The 23233-nt window shown below is 43.5% G+C and overlaps 1 protein-coding gene across 2 annotated transcripts; it reads right to left on the bottom strand.

Annotated features, from left to right (window-relative positions):
- Nucleotides 1-3057: 3057 nt before the first annotated feature.
- On the bottom strand, nucleotides 3058-22458 carry ELK4 (ETS transcription factor ELK4). 2 transcript variants are annotated; one of them, XM_081120506.1, is made up of 5 exons: nucleotides 22332-22458; nucleotides 15651-15866; nucleotides 13674-14546; nucleotides 12783-12899; nucleotides 3058-11396 (listed from the first exon to the last, which is right to left on the bottom strand). In XM_081120506.1, the coding sequence occupies exons 2-5, from the start codon at nucleotides 15855-15857 to the stop codon at nucleotides 11298-11300; spliced, it is 1296 nt and encodes a 431-aa protein (XP_080976632.1). In that variant the 5' UTR covers nucleotides 15858-15866; nucleotides 22332-22458; the 3' UTR covers nucleotides 3058-11297. The 2 variants fall into 2 exon arrangements, with proteins under 2 accessions (XP_080976632.1, XP_080976633.1); XM_081120507.1 differs by lacking the exon at nucleotides 22332-22458 and adding an exon at nucleotides 20410-20480.
- Nucleotides 22459-23233: the final 775 nt, after the last annotated feature.

The raw sequence follows: 23233 nt of genomic DNA, 5'->3' as shown, positions 1-23233 counted from the left end.
AATAAGTGTGTTATCTATTATCAAGGGCAATTGATCCTTTTATATAACCCCAGAAACAAATGACCAAATGTTCCCTGGAGACAGGTCTCTATCATATTATGGGTTCACATGGCTAATGTTCTAGAAGAAACAAGACTCGCATGGACAGGACTAAGAGCCACGATTCCCTCTTACACATGATCAAAACAAGGAGAGGCGATTGGGTTTCTATATCACACTGCATCTCAGTTACAGAGCAAGTGGGGCTTTTCTTATGGTCTTTTTAAGATTCTGACATTCCAGACTGCTGTGGAGTTACCCTGGTTCCAGGTTTCCCTCTGCTCTTTAGTTGCAGGAATCTAGCCCAGCATCAGTACACCAGATTCACTGAAGGGAGGCATAGTGGAACGGGTGTTTGAGAGAATTCACTTATTCATTTAAAACGATTTGTGGAGCACCTGCTATGCTCAAGGCACCGATCTATGTGCTGAGATAGAGCAGAAAATGAGATGCAAGTCCCTGCCTCACGGAGATTACACTCCAGTTGAAGACATATGGACAGTAAACAGAGATAACCTGCCACAGGATGAGGGAGAATTGAGTGCCACAAAGAAAAATAAAGCAGGGAAGGGGGGGAGAGGGAATGTCAAGAGATGCTCCAGAAGGCTTTCCTAAGGAGGTTTCATTTGTGCAGAAACAAATGATATACAGGAGCAAGCCATCCAAGTACCCAGGAAAGATTGTATCAGGCAAGGGACACAGCAAGTGCAAGGGCCTGAGACTGAATACGCTTGTAGTATTTGAGGACTGGCAGGCAGGCCCGTGTGTTTACGTGCATGAGGAAGGGGAAGAGTGGCAGGAAATAGGTTGGAGTGGAAGCTAGGGGCCAGATCATATAACCCATGTTAGGAATATAGATTTTTTATTTTTTTTTTTAGTTATGTGAGATTATTAGGAGACCTGTGAACAGGCAAGGGGAAAGAATGAAATTGTGGACACAGGCAAGGTTACAATTGCAATAAACTACTTAAGAGATGGTGGCTTGGACAGTGATGGATTAAAGCTATATACATGTATTCTGAGAGTACATTAAAGCTGGGGACAGTGAAACAAGGAAGGGCTTATAGAAGAAGCAATAGGAGAGAGCTTAGGCGTGGCTGCTTTGGCTCACTGGAAAAGTCAGAGAAAAGGGGCCTTGGAGACAGGCCCTGGTTGCAAGTCTCATGGGGTCCCTTAGAGTTTAGGAGATGCACGCCTGAGAGGGAAGAAAGGCGTGGGTGTGCTCGCTAAACCTATATTGAAAGTCAAACTGACAGAATTTGCTGGTGAGTGAACTGTGGAGTTCACGTGAGAGAGAAAGGTGGGGATCAAGGCTGACCCTAATGCATTTGACTTGAGTAACTAACTGGGTATCTGATGAAGCCATTTAACTGAAAGACAAGAGGCGAGCTCTCAAGAGTTGTTTCAGAATGTGCATGTCACGATGCTATCTTGGATGTCAAAGGCTGGTAGATACGAAAGTCTGAAGCTTAAAAGTCAAGTCCAAGATATAAATTTCATGTCACATACATATAGTGTTTAGGGCCACCTAGAGAGTGAATGTAGAGAGACTGGAAGATTGAGCCCTGGGGCTCTTCAACACCTAGAGGTTTGAAAACAGAACAGGATGCGGCAGAGCAAATGAGAAAAGCCAGAGAAGCACAGGGAAGTTCAGGAGAGAAGGTGGTTTCCTGGAAGGCATAGGAAGAGCATCTAAGGAGGAAGTCATCAGTGCTGCCACCAGGTCCACTGAGCACTGGACATCAGCCACTGGCTCTGGCAACATGGACGGTGACCTTGACCAAAGAGGGGTTTCTGTCAACGACAATGTGTCCAAAACACGTGGGAATCATAAAATCAACTCTGCTGTTCCAGCAGCCTCCTGACACCAGTGCTTCCCGCCTATTAGAAGTTCTCTTTCCTGTTTCCCTTTCACTATACACTGTCCTCTTATTTCAAGGTTATTCCTTCAGTTAAAGGGCACAGTCCAGTGAGTGCAGCGCTTTGTAGTGATGAGCAATGTGAAATCTTGTAACTGTTAATGATTATCTCCATCCTGACAATGCCAACCCTGGAAAATTACCCCGCATTAGGGTGTTAGTCTGTCACTAGATGCATCTAGAAAACTCAGAAAGTGACTGCAAAACAGACATTATGCCTCTCAAAAGAGGATGTGTCATGAGTCAGGTTAGAAAATGGTACATAAACAAGTTTGTTTTTACTGAAAGACTTCTTAGAGCTTTGAATATCCTGTTACGCATTTTGAATCTCCAAGGGGTGACAACCCCCTTCCCAAACTTATTCGACCTCACGCACTGCATTAGGTCATGTATTTTGAGAAGAGTGGTTTAGGGGAATCCAGCAGTCCTCGCAAGTGGTTGTCGCCCAACCGCGCTCAACACTGGGTAGTGACCTACCACCTGAAGTGACATTTCACCAGGGTTAGTAAACTGTTGTTCCCCACAGACCGATGTTACTCCACCCTCTTATTTTTACCTGGAGATATGGCACAGGACTCTCTGATGGGATCTTGCCACCTATTAACCCCACTTTCCCCCCGAACCCAGTTCTGAAGAGGCCTAATTTTCATTTGCTAAACGAGCTGAGGGCTCCAGTTTTTAATCTAAAAAACTCATGAAGAAACAGGGCGTAGAGCAGAAATAAGCAAAAGTTGCTTCTTACAAGGGCTTGAATAAGAGCATTAATTAAAATTTTTAAAACTTTAAAAAATGTAAATAAAATTTAAAAGTAAAATTTTACTTTTCACATGGTGAATATTTTCTCTAGCCAGTCAGTTCTCTTTTAATTCCTCTTTATATCAATAATCATCTTACAGTCTCCCCTTTTCACCACCTACCCCAACTCAGGTTTTAAATACTTTCATGCAGACACACATCGAATAAAGACCAGCTGTAATGACGGCCACTGGGAAAGGGAACTCCTTCCTTACCTGCACTCGCGTGGAGGGTGATATACACGGGGACCACCTCCATGGACGGGAGAGGGGGGAAATAAATAATTGATTCGGACAGTCGTTCTGTTAAAAATATTTATTTAAAAAAATACAATGTCCATATCGAGTTGCACATATATCTATTAACATATCTATATAATTTTGGACTTTAGCAAATTTGCTACAGTGCTTTCCTAAAGCCAGCTAGCCATTATACAAAGCAAATTCCTGTCAGTTCTTACATAAAATAGTTCTTTAATGCGTCCTTTCTAATAAGATGTATATCATCATTACAGAATTTAACAAAATTTTTGCATAAAACTTGAAGCGATAGAAACAGTGATCGCCTGATTAGTTATTCAGAGCAATGTCTGAGATGCACTGAGGATCAACTACACGTTTTTTCTTTGAAAAGCAGAGTATTACAAAGCCCTCACCTACCTAAACCTGGTGTCAGGTCTCCTTGTGGCAAATAAATACAACTCAAGACTGAGCCACAGTCACCCTAATCAACCTTGAAACGCCCCTGTTTCCCAACAGGCTAGCTAAGCCAGGCTGCACAGCTAGAAGCGATGGCAGTCTCTCTGCTACATCAAAACTAATGTGACTTCAGTCAATGTTAGCAGTTACCATCATTTTAATTGTGTTTTTTTGTTTAGGAAAAAACAAAGAAAAAAAGTGATTTAATACTTTGGAAGTCTCCCTTATGTAAATTACACTGAAATTAAGACAAGTGACTAATGACACCTGACCAGTTCTTCTTTCCCGTGGGTAGGTATGCACTTGCATTTTATACAGAAGCAAGTATCCTATTTATACAAGAGCCGTGGATACTGGATGTATGAGACAGGCTTCAGTAAAATAAACAAGGGAGGGATAAAAAGTAAGTGACTGTCATCTCAGTTGAGTTGATCTAGGTTTCAGGAAAGCACCCTGACAAGTTCCTGAAATGAAGATGCTGACATAAAAAACTGCACGTCTTTTGTGTTAAAGCCAGAGCAGACTTTTCTTCTGAATTATAGACTGGGTGGATGAAAATGAAAAGTTTATTATTCAACATCATTTAATTTTCCAGTGATGTCCACACTTAAGATCCAGTAGGGCTCATAAAAAAATTGTTTGCTCTTCAAAATACGAAGTTAAAACACTTTTTATTTTTAATCAGCTCGATTATTTGGTGACTGAAGGGCATAATTTTAAAAAACTGATTTTAGTCAAAAATTTGATTGCCTCAAACCAAAGCTAACCAGTAGCAAAGTGGCTGGACTGAGTTTCGCATCTAATTTTACCTGCCCAAAGATGAACGAAACTGCTAGAAGGCAAAAGTGAAAACACACAGCCCGGCCAGGCGTGGCTCAGCAGTTGAGAACTGGCCTACGATCCAGGTGATTGGGGTTCAATTCCTGGTCAGGGCACATGCCCGGGTTGCGGGCTCGATCCCCAGTCGGGGCGTGCAGGAGGCAGTCGGTCAGTGAGTCTCTCATCATTGATGTTTCTCTCTCTCTCCCTCTCCTTTTCTCTCTCTGAAATCAATAAAGATATATTAAAAAAAAAAAGTGAAAACACATATGACCCTAATTAGACAGGATGGAACGGCTAACGTGAATCAACGGGCCTCCAGCCATCAAAAACGAATTGTACCAATTCCTAGCTTTACACGTATGCATCTTCATTCACTGATACTGAGCAGGGAAGGCCATCAAATACGCTACTGTATCCCATAAGCAGTGACTATAATGTACATGCACAGGCCACAGGAACTACTGCCCTCCAGCACAAAAAATATGGGATGTCTTCAAAGAAACTCTGTCCCCTACGTAACAGACAGTAAACAAACAGAAAAAAAAAAATTAAAATGGGATAGTTTACAGTTGAGTATAACCTAACAATTGCAAATCATTAAACATCATACATTTCAACAAAGCAGAATATTAAAAGCTTGTAAATTATTTAAAACATCCTAGCCAAAAGAGCATACCTTACAGAGCGCAGAAGGATGGCTCATTAGGTAATCCATTCACCCCTTCTCCAAACAGTCTTAAGTTCCAGAAAACATAAATGAGAAATAAACTTTACTTCCCTGGCCCTCAGTATCCGTAAGTTGAAATTAGACTAACAAAATAATCATTAAGTGCTTCCAGTTATTAAAAACAAAACAGTGCTAATAATGCTGTCCAAAAAAGTGCCAAGTGATTTAATACCAATATATGGCATTCCCAGCCTTGAACTCTAGGCATACTTGAATGACTGCATTGGCTAGAACTCTGGCCCTGCCACAGGACACCCCCACACTCCAGAAGACCCCAGGCCTGTCCTAGCATGGCCCATAATCCTTAGAAGGGACAAGAGCCAGAATGGGCCTTTATGAGATGGAAAACAAGGCAAACTTGAGAACATTCAGCCCAAGATACTATGAGGTTTCTAATACTTATTGTGTACAATTTAAGAGGAGAAATTAAGCTACAATGTCAGAATTCCTCCACTATTCTATCAATCCATGGTCAAATCGGTATTTCAGAAATATAGTATAAACCTCCCCTCTGAGAAACTTAGAACCCAATGTAATAAGGGTTTTACACAAAAGCAAAAGTAAATGTAGAAATTTTAAGAAAGGACATCCTTATTTGCTTAATACGTGAAATTAAGAGAACAGTTTAATATGACTTTAACATATATCACATATAGTGCTGTAGTTCTAAAATACTGGCAAGCAATTAAGTCTTTAAGGCCTATGAGTCTATGCATTTTTAAAAAGTGAAATGTGCAAGGCATTAATTTTTTTAAAAGTGGCAATTGCAAAGTGCGCCATTTTAAAAAAAGTTTTAGTATAAAATAGCCCAGGAGCCATCCTAGAGGATGAATAATAAATGTTTCCTCTGAAAAACAGATTTACTTACACACACACACACACACACTCAGTCAATGCATCGGTACATACACACACACATATGTACTCAGCCAATAATCAAAATACTCGGAAAGAAATGCTCTCGTCTCCTAATTATATATTTAAAAATAAATTTTAAACTGCACAAAACTTCCTGATGTATATTATACTTAAAAGGCTACAGTTCAAGAGATTTACTGTGCTTGATCGTATCCCTCATGAATTTTCTTGTTAAAGGCTGCATTTTAAATGATGTTAACGACAGCTTGACTTTCCTGGTTTCTGTAGAAAGCTCAAAGCCAACGTTTCCCCTCGCACTCGGGCCACGCTGGGTTCCCTCTCTCACAATGGCCAAGTGTGAACGGCAACACCCATGACACTGCTGTATTCTGCCTGACAGGCTGTCAACCTCTTGTGATTTTTTTTTTTTTTCTTTCAAAAAAGTAGCCTGAAGAAACTGACGGCCTCAGATGGAACATTTACGCTACTCACCTTTCAGATCTGCTCTGCTTACAGGCCAAAACATGACTTTTCTACTAACAGGTTCCACCAAGTATGAGAAATGAAGTCAAACCGCCCTCTTTTCTTGCTTAATACACTACCGCCCACAAGATTTCCAGATTCTAAGATCAAAACAGTGACTTTAGTAAGCAGAAGCTGGATGACCTAAGAGAACAGCAGAGCACCTTGCTTCAGGCCGTGCCAGCAGCATGAAAAGACAGTAACGAAACACTTGCTGACCCAAAACCGAGAAGGGAGTTTTCCATGGAACCCATCCTCTGGCCAGAGCACCTGCTGGAGAAACGGGACTATGGTTTACTCCGCTTCACTCCCACGGACTGAACAATTAACTCAACTCCTTTCTAGAAGGAATACATTCTGACATACCCTAAGGTATCAGACTGCATAGATCCTGAGGCTTCTTAACTTTCCTGTTGTTGGTTTGGTAATTCCTCAGAGCTTTGGGTTTCTGCACAGAGACCTGCACTGGTCTCCACACCTGTTGACACACCTAAGAATGGCAGCTCAGCACAAGACTAGAGGTCTGGCATGGATGAATAAAATAAATGCAGTGGTACACAGAACGGACCCATCAAGAAAAGCATTTCTTCAGATGCTGAAATGTTACAAATAAAAAGAAAAAAAACCCTTACTAATGCAGCAGTGAAATGGAGGTTATTATGTATTTTAACATAAAGCAACTTAAAATAATTCTGAATTTGTTGGTAAAATTTAACACTAATAAGACCAAAGAAGTCTGTAAGCAGAGTAGTAAAATAAAAGTACATTAGACAGTCATACCTAACATGAAGAGAAAACAGAGATCACAGGCTGTCCAAAATAATATGCAGGAAGCCCTGGGAAACATTCGGTAATGGGTAACTTGGTAACTTATGAAAAATTAATATGAAATTTCAGAAAGTTGCTGACAAGCTCTCCTGAAAAATTCCAAGTCCCTACTAGAGATTTTACATGAAAATCAGATTAAATATGTAAGGATTTCTCCATACATCACAACAAAAGCATCTACAGTTTTTTTCAAGATTAGGCTGAGAAGCAATATCCTGAGTCAGTGATGTGTTGTGAGACAAGCTACTGGTGCAGGAAGGAATATTAGAGCTTCTCAAGATTTACTTTCTTTTTTACTTTGGAGAGAGGAAGGGAGAGAGAGGAAGAAAAACACCGAAGTGAGAGAGAACCATCCGTTGTCTCCCATTTGCGCCCCAACCTGCAACCTGGCTATGTCCCCTGACTGGAAATTGAACCTGCTATCTTTTGGTGGATGGGACAAAGTTCCAACCACCTGAGCCACTGGCCAGGGCCTCAAGATTTACTACTTACGCCATCCTATTTCAATTTTTGTGTATGTCTTATAATGTACATGTAACTTTAGTATAGTGGTATATAACTTGACATAAATACACGTGTGAATTTGCACTAGGGAATTTGTGTTTAAAAACTTTTACTGATCAAGGTGTGTGCTCAAAAAGGTTGGAGACTGCTTTTCTGAAATGCCAATGAATGTCTCTAGTGTGCTTCAATTCACTAGAAACATACAAAACTGCCTTTTAGAACTTGAGAATCAAAACACAAATTCTGAGGTCAGGAAGAAACAATGTCATTAGACTGGACATCATACAATGCCAGGTGTTAATGGAACTAAAGTAATACTATCAACAGCCTGCAGTTACAGCTCCAGAATTCCAAGCCTCTGATTTATTTTCCTCTAAGCCTAAGTGACACATAATATGGAGAAAACTAGAAATTGTGCCAGGTAAATAGATTCAACAGTCAGTCCTGCCTTTTTGATCTCTAAAATAGTATGTAAATCTTTAAGAAATTCTTCCAGTTAAAAAAAAATAAAAATCATGGGCTTACTTCCCCCATCAAAATTTGAAGAAAAAGCATTACACTTATTTTTTAATCATAAAAAGTAGAAAAATTAAACCTTTATTTTAACTCTAAGAAGTTTAAGGTTGACCTTTTGAGGGTTTCTGGATTCTTCATTATGCAAAAATTTTTAAAAATCAATGGAAGTTGCCACCTTTGTTTGAACACACAAAATATGCCATGAGGAATCTAACATCACAAAAGCACTGTGACAAACCATAAAAAAAATTACTGAAGTCAGGCATGTGGTTTTAATTTTGTTTTTTTAAAAATCAGCATATGAACAAAAAATGTTTTAGGAATTATGTGAAAATCCACCACCCCAGGGTGGACTAAATGCAGTGGGCTGCTGGCTGAGGGTGTGGCTATGCGCATCCCTTTTCAATTCCAAGGAGGTAGCTTAAAATCAGAATTATGGGGACTAATTCTCATCATGGAAATCAGCAAATGCTACAATGTAAGGGCTTCTTTTCCCCTTCAGAGAGCCTGGTAGTTAAACATATTCCAGCATACAACTGAGTAGATATGGACCAGAGCAGATGGAAAGCTAAGATAATCACAGCAGATGTCTCAAAAACTCATTCAACTTGCTCCCCCTATGTTAACTTAGGCTACTTTTGCCCACCAACATTCATCCTGGCAAAGTGACTAGTGATGGAAACCAGCTGCAGCTACCAAACGTAAGTCTCTCCAGTGCTCTGGTCTTAAGTGGTAAGTCACCTTTGGATGCTAAGAACTCTGTGGATGTTCAAAAAAATATGAAGCTGAGACTTTTCCAGGAAGGAGGTAGTTTACAAATAGAACAGTCTGCCTCATACACTTGAGCTAAGGTTGTAAACTTTCATTTAAAAAGGACACACAAACAAACACACACACACACACACACACCTTCCCCAGATTCATCTATCTCAAAGAGAAAGCAGATCATCATGAGCTTCCTAAAGGCCCACACCTCTCAGAGGCTTCCAGGAGATGTTTACCAAGGGAGGATTCACTAAAACTTATTCCTAGGAAGTTGCTTTGACTCAGTTTTAATGGTGCCCTTGCTTCCCAGGCACTCCTGTGCTGAGACAGTTAATTATTAAAGAGATCATCTGGGAAAACAAACCAATGGCTTTTCTCCTTTAATTCCAAAAAATAGTCTTTGTGCTTTCAAAATTTTAAATATCTAATTAAGTCAATCCATCAATATTTACTTATTCAATGTACAAAATGTTCATTGACCTAATGAAACTATTCCAAAGTGCTGCTGAGAGGTCTAATTTCAAACAGACACATGAACTAAAAGATTCAATATGGGAAAAAGTCCAGTAAGTCTGTTCCGCATCACTGCTGAACACTACGGCCTCTCAACACTACTATTGCACGTCTCTGGAACAGACCTTCCAGCTGAGAGCCATGGATGAAGCAGTCACAGGTCCCCAATGCCACAAATTAAACGGCAGCCCCCTCTGAAGATTGTCCCTCCACCACGACTGAATTAGCTCAGCTGCCTTACGCTCGAGCTGCTCCACACTGGATGTCAACCCAGTTAAATCATTACACACCTGGAAGATGCTGGATTGTATCAGTGTGATTTTGAGCCCACAATTCTTCATTCCCTCATTCCATTTAGTTCATGTGACTGAATTACAGGAACTACTTCTAGGGTTAAAGACTAGTTTAATGGACAGAGTGGTGGTAGGGGTGGCCACATGTACTATCTAATCCTGGACTTTAAAGCCAAGAATTCCACCGAGATGCTGGTATCAATTCAGTTTGGGGGGATGAGCAAAGCTGTCCCCACCTGGCATTGATTACCATAAAGTAATACTTTACAAATTTGGTACTGTAAAGACAAAGGCCTAAATGTTTCACCACTAGTATGAACAATCTAATTCCTCTACCTGATCATTTCCAAATGAATTCTGCTCCTCCCTAATTTAAAAAGAAAAATGCAACAAGATAAGCACAACTTTACCTCACTACAGCTTTGGAGGCTTCGCTTCTGGTTTCACTTTCCTAATTACATCTTCACAACTACCACAACCTCTCCCAACCTAAAATTTAAAAGATAAATATACAGTAGAAAATGAGGTAAAATGCACAGGAAAGAGAAAGGGTCCTTCACACTGGGTAGCCGCCTCTAACCAGGAAAAGCCCCACGCTGTTTCAAGTTACTCGATTGGATCTGTTACTCAGAGATGCCTCCCAATCTCAAAACCTGGGCTTATTCTCCTGAAAGCCATCATTTACCATGCTGTACCCCATGGGTGCGTAACCGTAACACCCAGAGGGCAGCCAACATCTCCGGGCCAGGTATGCGGTCTCAGATTCTCGCTGGCTGTTCTCTCCAAACACTGTTTAAACCCCAGGTTTAAAAATCTCCCTATATTGAAACAGACTAGCTCCATGCTCGGTAGACAGGTTCAGACAAGATCCCACATGGGCTGAGAGACCCATTCTAAATAAATGTAAATAAGGAGCCTCTTGCGGAGTTGCTTTACACATGCTAGCGTACACAGCAAATAGAGTCACCCCAATAGTACTGCCCCAATCTTCCTGTGAATAGAAATGATTTTTTCCTCTACTGCTTATGCACAGCTCACTTTTAGTTATTCAACAAAGCACACTGAGTCTTAGAGATATGGCCAATTCCACTTAACTGAGATTTCTCTAAATAATATACTCAAAGCATAATATTTTTCTGGCCAAAGGGTCCCAATAAGGCAGAAGGAATAACTTTGTTCTTAATTGCTCTTGCAAAACATAGCTAGCTGCTAAACCCCACCAAAAATTTCTTTAACACAAAGCTCAAAATAGTTTTTAGAAAAAGAAAAGAAAAGAAAGAGAGGGAGGCGGAGTTCAGACTCCAATGAAGGCATTTTTCAGCACAGTCCAATTTGAGTCTTCCTGGAAGGGAGTCCTAAGAAGGCATCTCCGGGGAATGGCAAACCCCACAGCGGTGTGTTATCAGCACTGTGGAACTATCCATCGCTCACTGACGCGACCATGCTGAGGGTCTCTGTCCCTTTATCCCTTGGCTCCCTCACTCTGCAAGTGCACAGGTTATGTCTTCTGTAGGTCTGGGGAAAACGGGCCAGGGGTGGAAGGTCCGTCCAGGCCAGGCAGAGTGAACGGCCCATGGCTGTTCAGAACGGAAGGAAACTGAGAAAGAAAATAAAACACATTAGCATCCACTTACTGTCCCTTCTGTTTCCTGAGGCAGACCACCACAGCCGCCAGCAGTGGCTCAGAGGACAAAGGCAGTAACTGTTTACCGTGGAAGAACATGATCGCATAACAAAAACTTTAAAGAGAAGAATGTTAAATATTAACACTCTCCAGCCTACCTGGATAGAATGCAAAGCGCAAGCCTAAACCTTCCCTCGTATCCTGAGGTGCACAGGATTAAAAACTCGACTCCAGACGAAGGTTTTAGAAAAATCAGTAAATAACAATATGCATCACAGAGTGTATTTCATTACAAAGCAAATCACAGGCTGTCAGAAAGAGGTCCAGAAAGAGATAGCCACCTGTTAACTGTTTATAACTAGTGCAAACAGTTGTAGGGTGCTCACTGCAGACAAGGGTTCCCCATCATATAGTCTGAGACCAGTGCTAGAGGGAGATTCTAGGCTGCAGCTACCTGAGCAGTACAACTTCACTTAAGGTCTCAGCTCACTCTATAATTCAATTATCGGTTTGCGAGAGGCAAAGAAAAATGAAACAAGGAAAATTCTCAATGCTTTCTATTCAATAATTTAGAACTTGTCAAAAAATGCAGAGGTAGAAAGATTTTTAATTTACTTTCCTCTTTTTCTTTAACATTTCGTTTCCAAAAGAACAAATGAAAAGTTAAATTACAAAAGAAAATGTAAGAAAATCTTCCAAGGAGTCACCCTTAAATAGTAAATGAATCAACCATAAGAAAGCCTATAGGTTATAAAGTCTAGATGTTTGGGGCAAAATAACAGTTAAAAGCTATAAGGCTTTTCCTAAGATCTTGGTTAAGAGATAATACAACAGTCAGTTAAAAATAGACGTTTAAAATGTTGATAAATATACATTCTGAGGGGTAAATGGGAGTATTTGACATACTATTGTCAGGAGTTTTCTCTATTTTTTTTTTTTTTATCCTCAGTGAAAAGGAGAAACCTATGTGTAGAAATCTCTTCCACACACATACATATATATGTGTTCGTATGAATATATATGTGTATATATGTTTTTTCCTCATAAAAAAGGATTTCTACAGTTTCAAATGACAAAAAACTCAGTGGGGTCAAAAATCTACTACAGTATTGAACAATTCTTGGTCCAACTCCAATGTATGTAAATGGTCAACAATGAAAAGGAAACTTTGCTGTGAATATTTATCTGAGCTGTTTGCTGGCTACAAAATTAACACTTAGAAATTCAAAAACAAAAGTAGAGAATATTTATTAAATAGAAGTTTCATAATGCTTAAACTGAAGGGTGGGATGCTGTCTTTTTGCCTCTGTCTTCATTTCCCATGTGCCCCTTACAAGAGACAGGCTTTACGTCACTTACCTGGAAAAGTGTGTTAGCACCTTGCAGTCTGGCTGGACTGAGGGGAGCAACAGGGCTGAGGGTGCTCCAGAAGTGGATACTGGAGAGCAGGGGGCTCGGAGTCAGCAAGATGGGCGTCTGCGACACACAAAGCAGAAACATTCACTAAATGACGCATCGGGGTTACGTTTTACCCTTGTAATAATACAAAAATTGCCCTGGCCCCAAATACGGTCCTACTCCACTCAAAATGTCTCCAAGTCTGAAATTTTATCATGAGGAAAAACTCAGAAATTATTTTTACAACTTAAGAAAGATAAAGGTCAAACTCTTTCCTAACCTGTCCTTTGTAGGATCTTTCTCGGAGAAGCCAGTCTGAATCCAGGTAGGGAAAACAAACGGGTGACTGCGTCCCAAACATAGCTTCTCCTTGATAATGAGGTCTGTGAGTAATCCATCTACGTAAATGTTACACTTCAGCAAGTTAAGAAGTATCTATGGTAACTGCAGGAACGCCACTCAGCATCAACCACTGCTTTTTCTTAAGGTTCTCAGAATCAGTTGTTTTCTAACTTGAGATTATCACTGTGTGTGTGTGTGTGTGTGTGTTTTTAATATTTATAAGATAAAAAATATATAGAGAGAGAATACTTATTTTCTATAGAAAGAGGTGGGAAACCAAAATATTTATTTACTTGTAGAACAATGGATTTTTTTAACACAACGCTCCGAACCTGCTGCGGCGATCCTAGCTGAAGTGAGGGGCTGGGTACCTTCACGGCTCATATGTAAACCTTTCTAAGGCAAACCTAAGTAGCTGCATGAAAGCCTGAGGTTCTAAAACTTGAGGATTTCTTTGGAAATGTGAGCGAACGCACACAATGGTGGCACTTAAAAGAAAGAGCGAGCTACCTGTGAGAAAAGGGCTGGCGTGAGGGACGCTGTAGGCAGCGAGGGGCTCAGTATCCCCAGCGGGCTCGGGTCGCTGCCTGTGATCACGAGGATGGGCGCCAGCTCCAGCCCCTTGGGTTTCCTGGACCTTGATGAGCTACTTGCTCTGTCCTTCTCCGGCAGAGCTGAGTCCTGGTCTTTGGGCTCCAGCGACAGGTTCTCTGGCAGGTCCATGGGCTGCGAAACCACAGACTCGATGTCTGTGTCGATGTCGGGGTTGGAACTCAGCGGTGGCGAAGGCGTTCGAGGAGGCTCCTGAAATGAAGGGGACACGGCCGAGACAGGTGGGGCGGTAAACGCAGCGGCGACACTGGAGGCAGAGGCTGGGGCTTCCAAGGAAGGCAGTTTGGGGGAAGCCAAAGTCTCCAAGGCTTGGATAGTTTCTTCCGAAGACGGAGAAATACCTGAGCCAGGGGAAACGGCGGCAGCACTGGGTTCAACCGGTGGCCTTTTGGAAGGTGTCGTTACAAACTTAATGACAGATGGTGTTGGCTCCTGAGCCCTCTTCTCCGCCAGTTTCTCAGCTGGATTCTCAATCTTGATGGATCTGAGAAGCTTCCTCTTGGAGGAGTTCAAAGAGTTGAGCGTGAAGGAGGAGTACAGGCCCGAGTGGATGTAGTCATTGCGGCTCGAGGCCCTGGAGCCGGGCGGAGGTGCCCTGTCCCTGCCCGTGTCCGCCACCGCCCCGGAGCTGCGGCCCGCTTCGCAGAAGCGCAAGGCTGATTCACAGTCGCCTTCGGTCCTGCCCACCTTCATCGGATCCATGCTCAGGATCTCCGGGTAAGAGACGAACTTGTACACAAACTTCTGACCGTTCACTTTTTTTATGATATTCTGTAGATAAACAAAACAAGCACTCTTACGCTTTCTTATAATCTTACCTTACCTAGCTCATGAGAAGCTGGCCTAATGATGTTCTCCATTGGACAAGCAGTTTCCTTCAAGCTTCAAAATCACCTACAGTCATCTAAATTACCTAGCGGAACTCAACACAGTGCCTACTGTTGTGGAGCGTAAGTTAAGAATATTTAAATGTCTTATTAACAACTGAACTAACGTGTTATGTAAAAGCTGAAAGATTTTAATTGCTTAACACTCTCAACCAAATATCTGTATTAAGTCAAAAATTGCTGATCTATAGTCTAAAATCATTCCAAAGGTACATGCCATACGCATGCTGAGTAAGGAAAAAGGAATCCACATGACTTCTACTAAGGTCCCTATTTCCTTCAAAAATTCCAGCTGTTGCTTCCCTCGTCTCCACACAGCAAAGCTGGTGAGAGCAACCACTTCAAGGTGAGAGAGATCAAGGTCTCAGCTTCTCATTCCAGTTCTACCCATCTGAGCCATTTATTTTCCCTCAGTGCCCAAAGTGTATCCAAAATAATAAGCAATTTAAAAATTTTAACTAAGAAATCAATTCTACGTATAAACAGGTATGCGTTAAAGTATTTCTTTGTGCTCTCTGGATTAAACTATAAGGTAAAAATTAGGTAAAGCTAAAAAACAAGTATACATGACAACTTTTAAAGTAAATCATGATATACACAAGAATATTTATCTTCCAAAATCTCAAATTTCCTTTTCCTTATTCCAACCCTGTCCTTCCTTTTTCTTTAAAGACAGTTGTTTGGAATAAAACATGCAAGTGGGGGTGGGGTACCGAACAAGTCTGCAGGACGGCAGCTAAGACAGTTCCATTCTCTGTCCTAATTCCAAGTTGCAGAAGCTCTGAAATAAACTGGGTTAAAATAAACCAGGACAGTGATCATTTCGCAATGTACACAAATATCGAATCATTATGTTGTATACTTGAAACTAATATAATGTTATATTTCAATTATACCTCAATTAAAAAATAAACAATAGGGTTTTAGTGCCTATAACCTCAACATAGGAGAAGGAACACTTCCTGTTCTGAGGTGGACATGTATTTACCTTCACATAATAGTATCTGAGGGCTCGGCTAAGTTTGTCATAATTCATATTGGGCTTGTTCTTTCGAATTCCCCAGAGCCGAGCCACCTCTTCTGCCTGCAAAAGCTTGAACTCCCCATTGTCAGAGGTCCAGCAGATCATGTGCTTGTTCTGAGGCTCCTGGAGGAGCTGGAGAAGGAACTGCCACAGGGTGATAGCACTGTCCATAGCAATGAGCTGAAAGAGGTGCACAGAGAAGAGATACAATAATATTAACAGCCGACATTCCAGAACATGTTAGGTACTGTTTTAAGAGCTCTAAATGTATTACTTCCTTTCATGCCCACAACAGATACTACTGTAGCCTCATTTTATATATGATAAAACTGATCGATAAGAGTTAAGTAAATTGTCTAAGGTAACACAAGCAAATGATGGAGCTGAGATTTAAGCCTAGGCAATCCAATCCAGAGTTTAAACTCTCAAGCAGGCCATACTGCTTAAGAAAAGTCTTGCCCAGCCGGCATGGCTGAGAAGTTGGGCATTGACCTAGGATCCAGGAGATCTAGGTTCGATTCCCTGTCAGGGCACATGCCTGGGTTGTGGGCTCGATCCCCAACAGGGGGCGTGCAGGAGGCAGCCGATCCATGACTCTCTCATCACTGATGTTTCTATCTCTCTCTCTCCCTCTCCCTTCTCTCTGAAATCAATAAAGATATATTAAAAAAAAAAAAAAAAGTCTTGCTGGGAGATGAAGCTAGTGCCATAAATTATATGAGCAGCCCGATGATTACCAATCACTAGAGTATCATGGTTATTAAATTTATCTTACAAATTCATTGTTGTATTCTCCGAGGAGACCACCATTTCGGCATCTATCTCAATCAGCCCAGTTGATTTACTTGCCAGGATGTGTATGTGTGTGTCTCAGTGTTGCCCATGGGTATAGAGATTACCTCTACTTTTACTCCACTGGTATTTCTCTTTCAAATCGTTTCTATTATCATAAATATAATTTACATATAAACTTGGCAGCACCGAAAACTGGGCAAAATGTTCCTTGACTTAATTTGCAAGTTCTGTCACCACCTGTCCACAGGATTCCTCCTGCATAGATCCACCATTTATTTATTTATTTATTTATTTATTTATTTATTTATTTTTTAAAGAATAGTTTATTGATTTTTAGAGCAAGAGGAAGGGAGAGGGAGAAAGAGAAACATCGATGTAAGAGAGAAATATAGATCGGCTGCCTCCTGCACACCTCCTGCTGGGGATCGAACCCAAAACCAGGGCATGTGCCCTGACCAGGAATCGAACCAGCAACCTTTCAGTACACGGGAGGATGCCCAACCAACTGAGCCACACCGGCCAGGGCGATCGAACCACCTTTTATTCCATTAGCAACCTTTACTTGATTATCAAGACATGAACTGAAAAGTCCTTCAATATCCCCAATTTTGGGATCTTCCTAGTTAGATCAGAGTTTCCGAACTATTGAGATTTTGGGCCAGATAATTCTTTGCTCCTGGAAGCTGTCATCCTTTGCACTGTTTAACAGCACCCCTGTACTTTACCCCCTAGATGCCTGTAGCACCTCCTGTCTAACTGTGACAATCAAAGATGTCTACAGACACTGCCAAATGTCCTCCTGGGGAGCAAAATCATCCCAGTTGATAGCCACTGGTTGAGGCAACAGAGCAGCAAGGAAAGGCTTGCACAAAGTTATTTTCCTCATAAAACTTCAAAACACCTTTTTTAACAAGAAAAATCCTTTATGGCAGAAACTCTGGCCAAATACATATAAGCACATCCTAAGAAGCCTGTAACTGAACTATACCCACACAAAAACAAAAACCTCCCTTTTTTTATATCTAGAAATAAGATCTCAATGCATCAGGATAGGACTTGAAAACAATTAAATCAAGCCATTAAAATACTACAAAAACAGCCCTGGCCAGCGTGGCTCGGTAGTTAAAGCACTGACCCACACACCAAAGGGTCGCGGGTTTGATTCCTGGTCAAGGGCACTACCTGGGTTGCAGTTCGCTCCTAGCGCCTGGTCGGGCACATGCAGGAAGCAACCAGTTGATGTGTTTCTCTCACACTGATGTTTCTCTCTCTCTCTCTACCTCCCTCCCTCCCTCCCTCCCTTTCACCCTCTCTGAAAAGCAATGGAAAAATATCCTCAGGGGAGGATTAACAACTACTACAACAAAAAATACTACAAAAACAGGTAAATTGTACTACATCAAAATTTAAAACTTCTGTGCCGCAAACAATACCATCAGGTGAGAAGACAATCTGTAGAATGTGAAAAAGTATCTTCAAATCATAGGGACTTGTATCAAAAAAATTATAAAGAACTCTTACAATGAAAGAAAAAGCAGAAAACAGGCACAGGATTTCAAAAGACATTTCTCCAGAGATATACAAATGGCCAATATGCACATGAAAAGATGTTCAACATCATTAATTATTAGGGAAATGAACATGAAAACCATCTCAGATACCACTCCACACCTACTAGGATGGCTACAATTAAAAAGACAGACAATAACAAGTGTTAGCAAGGCTGCAGAGAAAGTGAAAGCCTCAAGTTTCTCAAAATGCTAAATACAGAGTTACCACATGTCCCAGCAATTCTACTCCCAGCTCCATACCCAATAAAAAAGGAAATACGTGTCTACACAGACACTTGTATAGGAATGTTCATAGCCGCATTACTCATAATATCCAAAAAGCAGAAACAACCCAAACATCCATCAACTGATAATAGGACAAGCAAAATGTAGTACAATCATACAGTAGATTATCCAGCCAGAAAACAGAGTAAGTACTGACACATGCTACAACATGGATGACCCTTGAAAACATTATGCTAAATGAAAGAAGCCATACACAAAAGGGCAAATATTGTCTGATTCCATTTATATAAAATGTCCAGAATAGACAAATCTATTAGACACAGAAAGTAGATCAGTTGCTGAAGGATGCAGGATGGGTGTGAACTGACTTAAATATTCTAAACTTAGATTGTGGTGGTGGTTACACAACTCTGAATATACTAAAACCATTTCATCTTACATTTTAAGTAGGTAAATTTTATGGTATGTGAATTATATCTCAATAAAGATATTAAAAACAAACATTACAAAAGTTAGGCCTAAGAAGCTCAATTCCAACAAGGCCTAACTCACAGAGGACAGACAGGATCCTTAGGAGTCACCTATGTGTGCTCCCAGAAAGGGCAGATGAGGAACTGAAGCGGAAAGTATTTGGGTTTCTAGAACTTTTCTGAGACCCTCCAAATGTCCTCCAACAATCCCCAGAGTTATCACTTTGAAAGCGGGTTATACAGAGGTACTGTCATCTAAAAGTAGAGATGGGAAAATAAAGAACAGAAAGGAGGAGAAGCCCCCCACAGGTAGAGTTCATGGAGAAGCTGAGGCCATGAATCCAACTCTTCCATCGCAGGCCACATACCCCGTTCATTAGGGAAAGCACTTCCCCTGATGGACAGCAGCACTGAGACCTGGACAGTCGGCTGTAAGGTAGTGTTCCATACTAGGTACTAAGTAACCTACAACTATGAAGTGCTACTTTAATGCTAAATAACCAAGCCCACTAGAAATCAGTTTCCCAAAACCTCACTTAAGCTGGGTTAAAAGAGCAGTTTTCATTATATCCATCAAGCATTTGGGGGCACGGGGCTCCCTGACATTTCTCAGAGTTTACCAGTGGCCTTTCTTCTGATGCCTGTTCATGGCAAGTTACTTTTTAACTACATGTGTTCCTCATTTAAACAATTACTTATTAGTCTAAACCTGTTAAAACTACTCCCTAGTAAATTTCAGCTTAACTAAAGAACTCAGCCCCAATTCCAGATATCATCTTCACATCAAGAATGCTTACAGAGCCCTGGTCCGTGTGGCTCAGTGGTTAAAGGGTCAGCCTGCGCTCCGGAGGGTCTTGGGTTCAATTCCTGGTCAAGGGCAGGTACCTGGGTTGCATGTTCCACCCCCCCGCCCCTTGTCAGGGTGAGTGTGGGAGGCAACCAATCCACCAGTCTCTCACATCCACTTCTCTGGCTCTCTCTCCTCCCCTACCCCCCTTCCACTCTCTCTAAAAGTCAATGGAAAAAAATTCCCTCCCTCCTTTGGGTGAAGATTAAAAAAAGAAGAAAAAAAGAATGTTTATAGGATTAGGGGTGTGAATGTGTGAATTGGATGATCATGATGATGGGAGGAGGGGGTGGGGGGAAGGGAAGGAAGAGGAAGGAAAGAAGAAAGTTACTACTACTACAAATTTGGAACCTATAATTCCACGTTTTTGGAAAAATTCCCAAAACCAAATCCTAGAGTCTTGATACCTCTCATGTAGATAATGCTTGAGCCCCACAGGTATGTAGCAGATAAGCTATACTTGCAAAAAGACAGCAACCTCAGCAGCTCCACAGGGAGCACACAGGTGCCATCTGAGCAAAGGGGAGGTCCCCCAAAGTGCAAGTGTTCCCAAGGTGCTGCGGGTTTAGTATATAACCAAGGTGCCCCCGTGGCTATCAGGGGAGCGCCGTGTATCGAGCTGTTTGATATTTTCAGGCGGAATCTACTGCTGTGGGAAATGCTGATGCCCCTGAGCCGATGCTATTCCTCACCAGCCTCTGGGACAGAGGCTTCGAGAAGAAAAGAAAAAGGGCCTTGTGGTTTTGGACTAAGTATTGGGAGAGAATTTTTTTTGCACAAAACAAAGACATAAACTGGATACTTTCAGAGGGTACCTTCAAGAAGCATTTTCATTCAATTCTGACAGCAGGTTATTCTTGGGGGACCTCTGTGTATAAGGCTAAGTTGAACCTCTTCATTTTAGCTCCTGAAAGCGTGCTATTTAATATGAAATTCAATGATTTCCTCAGCCATAGAGAGAACTAAAGGAAAAACATTCCAGAAAACAGTTATTAAATTACAAAGGTGAAATGAAGAGTCAGAAAATATAATTACTTTCATTCTTGCCACCCATCAGTCAAAAATAAATAAATAAAGTAACCCTTTATTTTCCTTCTTACAAAAATCTCAGGCTTCCTACAATTACAGTTGGGGGGGGGTGGTGTTGTTTTTTTAATCCTCGCCTGAGGATATTTTTTCCATTGCTTTACAGAGAGTAGAAGGGGGGGGGCAGAATCTTGGGGCAGGAGCAAACCCGCAGCAGAGGTCCATGACCTTGATCAGGAATTGAACCAGAGACCCTCTGATGAGTAGGCGATGCTCTAACCACTGAACCACAGTGGCCAGGGCTAATTACAGTTTTAAAAGCTTTTGTTTTTTTCAGTAGAAGTATAATTCGGGAGGGAAATACTTGATCCAAATGAAGGAATCTAATTTTTGAGGGGCTAAATGGTGGAAACTTAATTGCTTCTGCCTCAACACTTCAAAGATAATAGACTCATCCCTGTGCATGTTGAAATAACTTATTAGGGGAAAGGAAGTCTCTATTAAATGAAAACTTTTCCACCCTAAATATGTTTATAATACACATAGTCTAGTTGCTGTGGTGACCCACAGCCCAACTGTTTTTCAGAAACAGTACCTAAGATCCAAAAAAACAAATGTCTTCCAATTCAGCACGCTGCTTAAATGAGACAATACCAAATTACAAAATGTATCAAGACTAGTCTTGAATTATAATCACCGTGGTTGTCAAAAAAGAACCAGGTGTCTAACTGCAGAGCAGCCTACACTAAGAGAATATTAAAAGCATTCTGCTCCGGTACAATACAACTGAAAACAGGATTTCCCTAATGTAATGAATTCCACTTATGCAATTTTAACGTTTAAATAAAATCAAAGGGGGCGGGGTGAATCATACTACATTTTAAAAAAACACACCACTGACAGTCCTAACTATGGAGGCACCAAGTTCTGCACGCAGTGGGGCGGTGAGTGAAGACCACAGGGCGGGAGGGACGATCGGACCCAATCACCTGATGAATAAAACTCAGTCTTTATTCAAATGCCCTAAACTTCAACTAGCAAGGGGCCGGGGCACTGCCAGCTGTGCCCATACCTTCTGACTGCTCCCCTCAACAATACCTCTTATTTCCTATTCCGCCCCCAAAAGATGACTGCAACTGATCTTCCTCAGAATTAAGCAGCCGCGGGCCCAGCTACCCGTGAAGCGGAAAGTGGGGGGGGGGAGATGTGCCGGCGAGAGGGGAGAAAATGAAACTTGACACCGGATGAGGAGCGGGCGTGGGGAAAGGAAGACACGCGGGGACCGCGCGCCGCACGGAAGATCAAAGTTCGGAGGAAGCGCCGCCGCCGCACCGGCCTCGGTAAGCCCTGAATTACTGTACTTTCATTTTCCAACTTCCTGTCACTGCACAGTCGAAACTGCCCCACTCTTCGCCCCCTCCCCCCAGCCCCAGCAAAAACAAACAGAAATGCCGCCGCCTTTCCCCCGAGGGACCTGCGGGACCAAAGACGGCGCGAGAGGCGCGCGGCGGGCGCTCTGGGTCCACCTGCGCGCGCGGGCTGGCGCCGCGGGACAGGGCGGGACCCGCGGGGACCGCGCCGGGGGCGGGTCCCAGGGGAGCCCCCGCAGCCCCCGCCTCGCGCCCGCCTCCCGCGGCGCCCGAGCCCCCTGACCCCGCTCCCCGCTCGGGCGGGCGGTGGCTGCGAGACCCCGACGGCGGGCGCCGCTCACCGAGGCCGCGCGGGGCTCCCTCTGGGTCTCCGCCTCGAACACGCCGCTGCTCTCCGCCCGCCGCCTCCTCACGCGGGGACCTCGGGGACGGCGCCGCAGCCACGGCGACCACCGCGGCGGAGCCCGAGAAGGCGGCGACGGCCGAGCCCAGCCCGCTGGATGCCCGCAGCCGCCCGCATCTCCCGCCGCCCCCGCCCCGCCGCGGCTCCTGCGCCCCGCCCTGCCGCCCCCGCACGCGGTCGTCTGGCCGCTACCCGCGGGCGCGCGCTCGGGGTTCCTGCCGCGGCCGCTCTGCCCAGCGCCCCGCCGCCGCCCCTCGCGAACCCCCTGCTGCCTCGGGCCCCTCCCGGATGCCGTAGCCGCCGCGTCACTTCTGGGGGCGGGCGGGGCGGGGCGGAGCCGCTCCCCCCGCGGGACTGAGAGCGCGGCCACCCCAACCCGGGGCTCGGGGCGCCGGGGCGCAGGCGTGCGGGCGGGCAGGGCTCCCCCGGCCCCGCTCGCCGCTCTCCGCCCGGCTGCTGCTCAGTGGCTGTGTGTGGAGCGTGCGGCCCGAACCCTCGCACCTGCGCCGCCGCCCGGCCCTGGGCGGCCCGCGCGTGATCCCCGCGCCCCGCAAGGAGGCGGCGCCCGGGGCGGCCCGGGACCCGGGCTCCTGGTGCTGAGCTGCGGCGCGAGGCTTTCTCCCTTCCGGGCTGCGGGTGCCGCCGTCTCCCCTGCAGCGTGGACGCTGAAGTTGGGGCCCCGCAGCTTTCCCACCCGAGGGCCCGATCCCGGGACGCCGCAGGCACTGGATAAATATTAAATGAGCGCTGAGGCTTTCCGGCCTGGGGACTGACACGTGGAAACACGGGTGTCGCGGGGGAAGCTGGTTCTGGCGTTGGAGTCAGACCCGGGATCCAGTC

Source organism: Miniopterus schreibersii (genome assembly GCF_964146895.1).
Source record: "Miniopterus schreibersii genome assembly, chromosome: 19".
Lineage (NCBI taxonomy): Eukaryota > Metazoa > Chordata > Mammalia > Chiroptera > Miniopteridae > Miniopterus > Miniopterus schreibersii.
The sequence above is the reverse complement of the archived record's forward strand: the minus strand, read 5'-3'. Positions and strand labels throughout refer to the sequence as shown.

What these genes read in the sequence shown, in the direction of transcription:
- ELK4 (XM_081120506.1), bottom strand. Translation starts at nt 15,857, where the DNA reads ATGGACAGTGCTATCACCCTGTGGCAGTTCCTTCTCCAGCTCCTCCAG. An exon ending in TCAGATACTATTATGTGAAG is followed by an intron (nt 14,547 to 15,650) that starts GTAAATACATGT and finishes GTTTATCTACAG; the next exon opens with AATATCATAAAAAAAGTGAA. An exon ending in GTGCTAACACACTTTTCCAG is followed by an intron (nt 11,397 to 12,782) that starts GTAAGTGACGTA and finishes TTTCTTTCTCAG; the next exon opens with TTTCCTTCCGTTCTGAACAG.